Below are 10,437 nucleotides of genomic sequence, written 5' to 3' on the forward strand. Positions count from 1 at the left end.
ACATTCAGGAAAAGAAGAAATGCTGCGCTAATGTATGGATACCTTTTTCTTTTCCATTAATGTCTGCTTTTATGATTTGCTTCTATTTTCTCTGGGTTCAGTTTTACTGTTTTTCGCCTTTAGTTTCCTGAGATGAAAACTGAGCCATCTTTTTAAAGCCTTTCTTTTCTATTGTGCACATTTGAAGCACAGTTTTAGCCACGTCCCACAGGATTTGTTATTTAAGGTTTTCATTTTCATCCAGCCACAAATTTCCACTGGGATTTCTTCTTTGACCCATGGGTTATTTAGAAGTACGTACTTAAAAATTCAAATCTGGGGATCCCTGGGTGGCTCAGCGGTTTGGCACCTGCCTTCGGCCCAGGGCACGATCCTGGAGTCCCCGGATCGAGTCCCGCATTGGGCTCCCGGCTTGGAGCCTGCTTCTCCCTCTGCCTGTGTCTCTGCCTCTCTCTCTCCCTCTATGTCTATCATGAATAAATAAAAAATAAAAAATAAAATCTTTAAAAAAAATTCAGACCTATGGAGATTTTTCCTAATGTTTTGTTGTTGCTGTTGGTGTGTGTGTATGTGTGAGAGAGAGATTCTTTCTTTCTTTTCTTTTCTTTTCTTTCTTTTCTTTCTTTTCTTTCTTTCTTTTTTTAGAGAGATTTCTAACTTGCATTGTGGACTTCAAGCATAATCAGTATCAGTGATACCAGTCCCTTGACATTTCTGTGAGCCTTGCTTTATGGCCAGGATGTGGTATGTGTATTCTTTCATATATCCTGGAAAGAAAATGGTATTCTACGGGTGTTCCATATATATGTCAGTTTTTTTTTTAAGATTTATTTATTTATTTATGATAGGCATAGAGAGAAAGAGAGGCAGAGATTCAGGAGGAGGGAGAAGCAGGCTCCATGCCGGGAGCCTGACGACGGGACTCGATCCTGGGACTCCAGGATCGCGCCCTGGGCCAAAGGCAGGCGCCAAACCGCTGAGCCACCCAGGGATCCCCCTATATGTCAGTTTAAATCAAGTTTGTTAATTGTGTTCACATCTTCTCTACCCGGATTGGTTTTGTTCTCTATTGAAAGAGGTGTGCAAGTCACATGATGGCAGGTTTGTCTGATTCTCCTTGTAGTTCTGTTGATTTTTGCTCTATATAATTCAGACCTATGTTTTTCAGTAAAAACAAATTTGGAAATACTGTATCTTTATGTTGTTTTGAATTTTTATCCTTGTAAAATGTTTTCCTTTATCTCTAACCATACTTTTTGCCTTAACTGTCAGACAGCTTCCTTACTTATTATGGTTCATTTCTACATAGGGTATACATTTATTTCCATTTTTTTTCACTGCAGCCTTTTTCTGTCTTGAAGAAAAGGTGTGTGTCCTGTAAGCAGCATGTAGTTGAGTTTTATGTATTTCTATTTTCAGTCTGATGGTTTGTGTCTTTTAATGAGAACATTGAGTTTGCTTGCATTTAGTGTAATTACTGATACATTTGGGTTTTTACCTCCTACTTTTTGATTTTTATTTGTTCTACCTGGTTTGTGTTCTTTGTCTCTCACTTTTTGCCAGCTTTTGAATTATTTTTCCTTATTTCATTTTTTTCACTGTAGTAACAGAGTATGCATCCCTCTATTATTTTAGTGGTTACTGTACTACTTTGGCTTGCCAAAGGAGTAACATACATTTCTGAGTTTACCACTGTCCAAGCAATGCAAAAATCATTAGAATACTTTAATTCCAATTCCCCTTCTTACTTTTATGCTCTTGCTGTCATGCATTTTATTTCTATATGAATTTCAGGCCCTGTGAGACACTTGTTATTTTCAAAGTTAGTATTTCTCCCAAATTTACTGCTTTTGTTGATGCTTATGATCATAGTTCCGTGCTTCCATGTGACTCCTCTTCTTTTAGCCTGGGGAACACCCTCTAGTACTAGATCTGCTGGTAATAAATACATTGGTTTTTCTCGTTTTGTTCTTAACTGAAACAGCCCCTCATTCACATGTATTCTTGCTGTGGATATAAAATTCTCAGTTGGCCGTTATTTTTCTTTAGTGCTTTCATAATGCCATTGTGTTGTCCTCTGGCTTCTTGTTCCTGGTGAGAGCTTTGCTGTCAGCCCAGCTGTTGCTCTTGTGCAGGTCATTCTCTGCCTGTAATAGTTTTCTCTTTGAGCACTCTGCAGTTTTGCTATAGTCTGCCTCGAGGTGGTTTTCTTTGACTTTATCTTTCTGGGTGTTTGTAAAACTTAACTAAATTTATAGTTTTAATATTTTACCAGCTTCAGAAAATTCTTAGACTTTATCTTCTGTGTATTGCTTTAGGCCCAGTTTCTTCCTCTAGAATTCTGGCTTTGAGAGCATTAGTCTTCTGACATGTTTCCTTCTGAGTCTTCACTGTCTGTGCTTTGCCAGCCTGTCATCTCCATGCTTCTTTCTATGTATTTTCATCTGACTGATTTTCCAGTCACTCATTCTCTATTCAGCTGTGTGTAATGTGCTTGTAAAGCCACCCACTGAGATTTTCAGTTCTAGAACATCCATCTTGTTCTTTTTTTGTATTTTCCAGTTTTCTGCCTAATTCTCAGAATTGTTTTTTAGTCTCTCTTACTTTGCTAAGCATAATACTATTTTGAAGTCCAATAACTGTATTATCGGGGTCTTCTGTAGGGCTTTCCCATCAGTTCTTATTTGCTTTTTGTGTTGTGGCTCCTTTGTTTGGATACCAAACGTTATATATAAAGAGTGTAAAACAGTAATTTGAACCCTAGTAAATAAATAGATAATATCTAGATACTATTTTTTGTAAATACTATTTGTATTTGCTTCTGCCCTTTGACTACTTTCACTAGCAATCCTGAATTTCTTTAATTCAATATCAACATGATCTTAAATTGGATTTTGGTTCCTCCAGTGGCTGGTCTGTCTGTAGTTTGTTTTCAACTACTTGAGTGCAGCCACCTCAGAGCTAAAACTCAAAGTGTATGGGGGCCTTCAAAGTTCCCTTCTTGGGGGACTCTGGACTCTAGTTTTCTCCTCTGGCCCTGCCCAGCTGTCAGAAACTCAGTTATTTAGCTGCTGCTTCCAGAATCAGAAGAGGCCACTGGGGGAAGCTTCCCCAAATTCTGGACATGTCTGATTTTCTTTCTTCTCCTGCGTATGGTCTTTTTAGCTCTCTACCTGTGGTCAGATTTTTAAAAATAAATTTTTCAGCTTTTTAGTTATTACCAGGAGGGTGATCCTAATACTTCAACCATTACTAGATGTGAAACTATTCTATAGGTTTTTTACTTAAGAAAAAGAAAACTTTTTTTTCTAATGTATGGTTATTCTAATACAGCGGTTTGGTTAATTAAAAAACTGGCTTCTCTTGCATTCTTACCCTTTGGTTTTATGTGACTCTGAATGGAGAAGAATGCCATCTAAACCTATTTCTCTTATATTGTCTCTTAGAGGAAAGGGAGAATGTAAGGGATTCCTAAAGGAGTTTAAAAAATACATTTAGTAGAGTCTGTGTGTAATTGAAATCATTTTGAACCAATGAACACTAGTAGTCAGAAGTTCTGGGCTTTCTTATTCTTAGTGCTTGGCTTATAGACACATTGCTAAAAATTTTCATCAGACGCTGTTCTGTTGTAGACCTTTGAAATCCTGAGTTAGAATAAATGTATGCAGATAATCATGTACTTCCTGTAGGTGTCATGGGAGACTAACCAGGATGAACTTATGGAGAGATTCAAGCCCCAATGGGTAATAACTGGCTTTTTCAAATTTTAGTTATAGATTTGTTGTGTGAAATATTGAGGTTTAAACTACTTTCTAGTGGCACCTGGGTGGCTCAGTCGGTTAAGCATCTAACCCTTGATCTCAGTTCAGGTCTTGATCTCAGAGCCATGAGTTCAAACTCTGCATTGGACTCTATGCTGCGCATGGAGCTAACTTAAAAAAATAATAAATAAAATAAAAGTTCTTTAATTTAATAAAAAAAATATACTAGTTTCTAGGACACATAATGTGTCAGGGGTCCCCCAAGGCCATCCCCATGTCTGGAGATGAGTCCACATAAATTATAGCCATGGCTAATGTTTATTACAGTGATGTAATAAGGATGTGCAGCTGGATCCTAAGGGGAAAGGCACAGGTGGGGCCTAGAAGAATCTGTGTGCAGGCTTTTTTACACTGTCTCTTTGTAAGAGGTTACACAGAGCAGTGTCTGCCCAGGGAAATCCATTAGGAGACTCGGAGCCCAGGGTTTCTATTGGATGTTGTTCACATAGGCATCTTCTGCTGAAATACCCCCAAATTCCACACTCCAGGAAGAAAAGCAGGTATGCAGCACAACTATATTGTTTATACAAACAGTGGGCTGCCCTTATCATGGGAGGGAAAGTTTTCTGATCTGTTGACATTGGGAGTTCTCTGCAAGTAGCTCTTTCTAAAGATGCCATTGTTGTCCAGCTGTGTTAACTCTTTGCTGCACATGTGCCTAAAATGACTCACGGTTGCAATTTTCATTTTCCGCAAACACCATAGGTAAACATCAAAGGTCTGTGTGATAATTTTTGTTACGAAAAGTAGTAAAATGTTTGGCATTAAAGCTGGGCAGCTAAAATACTTGGGTGGTTATAATGTCTTAATATGTTGCATATGGGCTTTTCCTAATGTGTCAGAGCTTGTTGTCCATTTTAATCCATGTGTGGGAAGAAGAAGACAGCATTGGAACATTTAGTACATCTTAAAAGAATGTTTAAAAAATTAAATTACAAAGGGAAATAATCCATTACGAAAGGACACTTCAGATGGCTCCTTTTAAACTTCCAGTTGAACCACCCACATATTTTTTCAGTTTTTACTGGATTTGTTTTTCTTATGGGTGCTTTCTGAGGAAAGTATGTTGTCACTGAGAATTTTGATTAAGACAGCTGAGGTTCATTTGGCAATCAGAAATATTGAAAAAGTAATTTCTGACTACTGTTAGAATCTTAGATATTATAGATTAGATTTCTCGTTTATCAATGTGTTAGAATCTTAGATATTATTAGATTATTAGCTTAGATTTCTCGTTTATAAATGTGGAAGCTGACCCAGAAAGTTAAGTAACTGTCTGCAAAGCTGAATAGCTGGTTAATTTCATTTCATTGCTTTTTAGTCACAGAATACACACTTAAAAATGTTATTGAAAAAACCCAAGAGGCCATGGATTCATTTGGAATTTTCACTTACTGTCTTTCATGATCTTCTTATATGCCTAATTTGGCCATTTAGTCAACAAACTCAACAAGTACTTATGTAACCCCTGCAATGTGTCACACTAGTTTTAGGTGCCGAGAATCATTTTTTTCTCATTTGTGTTCAGATTAAAGTATGCCTGTCCCATGAAGGTCAGCCTAGAACTGCCTTTTTTGAGATTGCTAAGCGACATTTATGTTCTATGTGGTCTTCTGGTTCCTCAAAGTATGTTTCTTTTTCCCCCCCTTCTCCTTAAGGTAATACTGCATTGCATGATTGCGCAGAATCTGGAAGTTTGGACATCATGAAGATGCTTCTCATGTATTGTGCCAAGATGGAAAAGGATGGTTATGGAATGACTCCCCTCCTCTCAGCAAGTGTTACTGGTCACACGAATATTGTGGATTTTCTGACTCACCACGCACAGACCAGCAAGACAGAACGGATCAATGCTCTAGAGCTTCTGGGAGCTACATTTGTAGACAAAAAAAGAGATCTACTTGGGGCCTTAAAATACTGGAAAAAGGCAATGAACATGAGGTACAGTGATAGGACTAACATAATTAGCAAACCAGTACCACAGACGCTAATAATGGCTTATGATTACGCCAAGGAGGTTAATAGTGCAGAAGAGCTAGAAGGTCTTATCGCTGACCCTGATGAGATGAGAATGCAGGCACTATTAATTAGAGAACGTATTCTGGGTCCTTCTCATCCTGATACCTCCTACTATATTAGATACAGAGGCGCTGTCTATGCAGATTCTGGAAATTTCAAACGATGCATCAACCTCTGGAAGTACGCTTTGGATATGCAGCAGAACAATTTGGACCCATTAAGCCCCATGACTGCCAGCAGCTTGTTGTCTTTTGCTGAATTGTTCTCCTTTATGCTCCAGGATAGAGCTAAAGGCCTGCTGGGTACCACCGTTACATTTGATGATCTCATGGGCATCCTGTGCAAAAGTGTCCTTGAAATAGAGCGAGCCATCAAACAAACTCAGTGTCCAGCTGACCCGTTACAGTTAAATAAGGCTCTTTCCATTATTTTGCACTTGATTTGCTTGTTAGAAAAAGTTCCTTGTACTCTAGAACAGGACCATTTCAAAAAGCAGACTATCTATAGGTTTCTTAAGCTGCATCCAAGGGGAAAGAATAACTTCAGCCCCCTTCACCTGGCTGTGGACAAGAATACTACCTGCGTAGGGCGGTACCCTGTGTGTAAATTTCCATCTCTGCAAGTCACGGCCATACTGATAGAGTGTGGTGCTGACGTCAACGTCAGAGACTCTGATGACAACAGCCCCCTGCACATCGCTGCTCTGAACAACCATCCCGACATCATGAATCTCCTTATTAAATCAGGTGCACATTTTGATGCCACAAACTTACATAAACAAACTGCTAGTGACTTGCTGGACGAGAAGGAAATCGCTAAAAATTTGATCCAGCCCATAAATCATACCACATTGCAGTGTCTTGCTGCGCGTGTCATAGTGAATCATAGAATATATTATAAAGGGCATATCCCAGAAAAGCTAGAGACCTTTGTTTCACTTCACAGATGATAACCCGACTATCTTTTAGCACTGTTTAAAGCACGGATCGCTGACAGTTGCCTCATAAACGAGCACTGTTGTGAGAACACCAGCATTCACTTAAGCTTGATATCCTCGTGCTCTCATTGGCTAAAGCATTAGAAGCATCAAATTTACAGGATTGGTTTCCCAGTATTTAATATAAATATACCATATAATATATTGTTTGTGAATTATTGAGAAATGTAATGTCATTTGAATTTCTAAAATTGTCTGCCAAAGGCTTATCTGTTCTGGTTCTATTTGCTGTTGGGTGTTTGGGACAGAGTTCACTGTTTTTCAGTGGTGTCTTTATACTTTATTGGTTTGTGAATTTTATACAATTGAAGGTCTTTTTTTTTCCCTGCTTCTTCTCTTGTCCAAGCTTCTTCCCTATTTCCACTTGATTTTTTCCTAACCATTTCTACTTACCACTTTCTCCCCTCTTAATGGACCCATGCTAGGTTGCACACCCTTTATGGACCTGTTACCATTTGCAATTACCATAAGTGCTTTATCTTCTCTATGCACCGGCTTAAACTTGACTGTTGTATGTTAGCACATTTTCTATGCAGCAGTTGGTCAACTTCAACTCAGAACACTCTTAAGTTTGTTATAAAGCTCATTTTTTTGAAAGTAGTACTCTTGTAGCATGACAATTTTTAGAGCTGCAGGTTGGCTACCTGAGCTCAAGCTTTTCTGTTTGTTTGTTTGTTTGTTTTTTTTTTTTCCCTTTCTGAGGTTTCTCTCTCTAATCCACTGAAATTATTGTGTGCTAAATTTGGGAAACAAATCTCTTCTAACTCATTAACCCAGTTGAAATTTAGGTCTGTCATCTTAATATATCATGCAGTAAAAGGAAGATTCTTTACAAAGTGACCCACCTTTCATGCTGCACCAGCGTTGTCCTGCTTGTGCTGATGATGTGATTAGGTGTAGAGAATTTGCTGAAATTTAACCTCCAAGTTTATCACACAGCTTTAATGAGTCACAGTGAAATACACAGTGATTGAACCGCAGATCACTTTTAGTTACAAAAAGAGCTAAAGCATGTCAGTGGCATGATGCTTGCCAAGCCAGATCTAGGCATCTAGGATAATTAAGGTATTTTAGTACGCAATTTACTGCCGTAGTATTAAAGGTCAGTAACAGTGTCCTTTCTTCCAGCTTACGTATACCTTTAAAGATAACTTGCATGAATTACTTTGGTCTCAGTTATTTGTCACCACAGTTAAACACAAAAAGGTCGCAGTGCTTCCTATTCCCCTACTGAGAGTTATTAGCTTGACTCTGCTTTTCTTTTCTTTTTTTTTATGGTTTTTTTGTTTTTGTTTTTTCTTCCCAACAGCTTTGCTAATGCCACAGAAAGGGCTCTTTTAAGAAAAGATAAGTGAAAAGTACTAAAAAAGATTCAGGTAATTATCATTCAGCACTTTATTGTTATTCAGAATAAAATTTATGACAGCACATTTGCCCTGCAAATGTCTTAAAGAAATTGTTCTGAATAAAAAGCTCCTTATTTGAGGAAAAAAACCTCAAGTTTACCTGTGAGTTGAATGAGCTGGATCACTTGGGTTTTTGCTTGCATTTTCTCCTGAGGGTTGATGTCATGGTATTTACAGAGTCATCACTGCAAAGAATCACCTTAGGTTTATTTCATCTTTATTCAGTTAAAAAACAAAACAAAACAAAAAAACAACAACAAAAAAAAAGCCCAACTCACGAATAGTAGTAAATTTAAAAAAAGCCTTAGACTTTTCTAGTTAAATAATTGAGATTTAATCTTTTTTAAAGTATCCTTATTTTACTAGGTTGTGAATTGCATTTCACCATTAAAAAGGGTAGAATGGGATGTAACTAGTCGTGGTCACTCTCCAGCCTTTTGATGAAGAGACTTAAAACCTGTATTTACCATGGGCAGATTTGTTGGAACGTTTGAGCTATCACATATATTAAGATTTTGTGATTAGACACACATTCTAGAAATATCAGACATTGAGATTTTGAGATCATTTGCCTCTAACCTTGTGATATAAGGAGTACATATGCATGAGCTGCTTTTTTCTAAAAAGGGAAACTGTAAGTTCAGTAAATCTACTCTAGTAGATCCCAGTAATTTGAGGGTAAAAGCTGAGCAGTTGGGTTTTTCAGTGACTTAATATTTTCCCCTCCTTTTTTGGGAGGGAATAAGAAAGCTTTCATGTTTGTATGGTTAGGTGCACCTCCCTCTACTTGACAGGTGAACTGAACTTGTACGACTCTAGTGGAACTAAAGATTTCTTTACATCTAGCATCTTCCACCACTAAATATTGATTGATTAAAACTGTTCGTCAGTGTTGAGAACTGAAATGTCTTATTTCAGTTGGGATATAATTCTACTTCATTGGCCATCTCCCCAAACACTGTTAGTTCTTGACAAGTGATTTGATTTGATAGCTCTGAACTGTCCATGATTTTATTTTGTTGGAGGTTGGTTAATGAATGTGACCCCAGACACTGTTAAGGCTTTTGTTAGAAAGTATTCTCAAAATTGTTGACTGAATTAAAAAAAAAAAATTGTGTTACTTTTTTTTTTTTTTTAACTACGAGTCCTTTAAAACTTAATGAGCTAATTGTGCTCCTGTGGGTCGAACTAAACTATCCACTTTAGCACAGTGATGTTGGCTGGAGTTTATAAGTTGATGCCATTTCTGTAAAAATGCCTTGTCAGACCTGCTGAATTTTAGATGTTCCACTACTGACGATTCCTGGAGAAGAAACGGTCATTTTACTCCATTTACTCAGATTAGATACCAGTCTACTTTATACAGACAAGTGGATTGTAGGTTTTTAAAAAAGGGTCATTTTCTTATCCATAAATCTGACAAGGGCATAAAACCCAAATCAGCAAAAAAGTAACTTGGTGCCCATTATGATTTTGAAGTTAAGTGATTGCTTACTTGTAAAGTGACTACCTTAATGTATAGTATTTAAGAGACCCCCATCTACTGTGACTTGAGAAAACTCTTTATGTATGAAAAAATTGCTCTTTAAAATCATATCACCCGGCTGAAACCTTAGGTTGAATTTTACAGGTAAAATAGTCCTTGTAATTATCAGAATTGTGGGGGTCAGATGAGATGATAACCATATTCTTGTGCACTGCAACGGCAGCATTATTGCTTGGAACTTTAACCATTTTAGAGTTAGATCCTAAAGATACTAATTGGTCGTCATCCTTTCTTATTTCTTTTTTTCTTTTTTTCCCCCACCCTTATATATCACTAAACAACTAGTTTCTCCCTTTCGTCACTTCCCATTGTGTATTTTTCAGAAGAAGTACTGTACTCAGATGCCAGCCAATAAATTGTCACATAATGGAAAATGATATGCCACAACATTCATTGTAAGGTTTAATAAAATTAAATTTGCACCAAATACAAGCGTATTTGTATTAACTCTTTTAAGATTTTGTTAGAAAGATGCCGGGTGGGGAGGGGGGTGCAGAGGGAAAAAATCTCAAGCAGATTCCCCACTGAGTGCGGAGCTCTATACCCCCAGGCTCAATCCCTCAACTTTGAGATCATGATCTGAGCTGAAACCAACACTCAACTGACTGAGCCACCTGGGCACTCCTTGTATTAACTCTTAATACTTGA

General features: G+C 37.6%; 1 protein-coding gene across 3 annotated transcripts in view; it reads left to right on the top strand.

Moving 5' to 3' along the window:
- Positions 1 to 10,216, top strand: part of FEM1C (fem-1 homolog C) — a 56,865-nt gene extending 46,649 nt beyond the window's left edge. For all 3 annotated transcript variants that reach the window (XM_072728780.1, XM_072728781.1, XM_072728779.1), the window contains one exon: positions 5,480 to 10,216. In XM_072728780.1, the coding sequence (XP_072584881.1) occupies positions 5,480 to 6,789 (1,310 nt within the window). In that variant the 3' untranslated portion in view covers positions 6,790 to 10,216. The remainder of the gene's footprint in view (positions 1 to 5,479) is intronic.
- The last annotated feature ends 221 nt before the right edge of the window (positions 10,217 to 10,437 follow it).

This window comes from Vulpes vulpes, chromosome 12 (assembly GCF_048418805.1).
Source record: "Vulpes vulpes isolate BD-2025 chromosome 12, VulVul3, whole genome shotgun sequence".
Lineage (NCBI taxonomy): Eukaryota > Metazoa > Chordata > Mammalia > Carnivora > Canidae > Vulpes > Vulpes vulpes.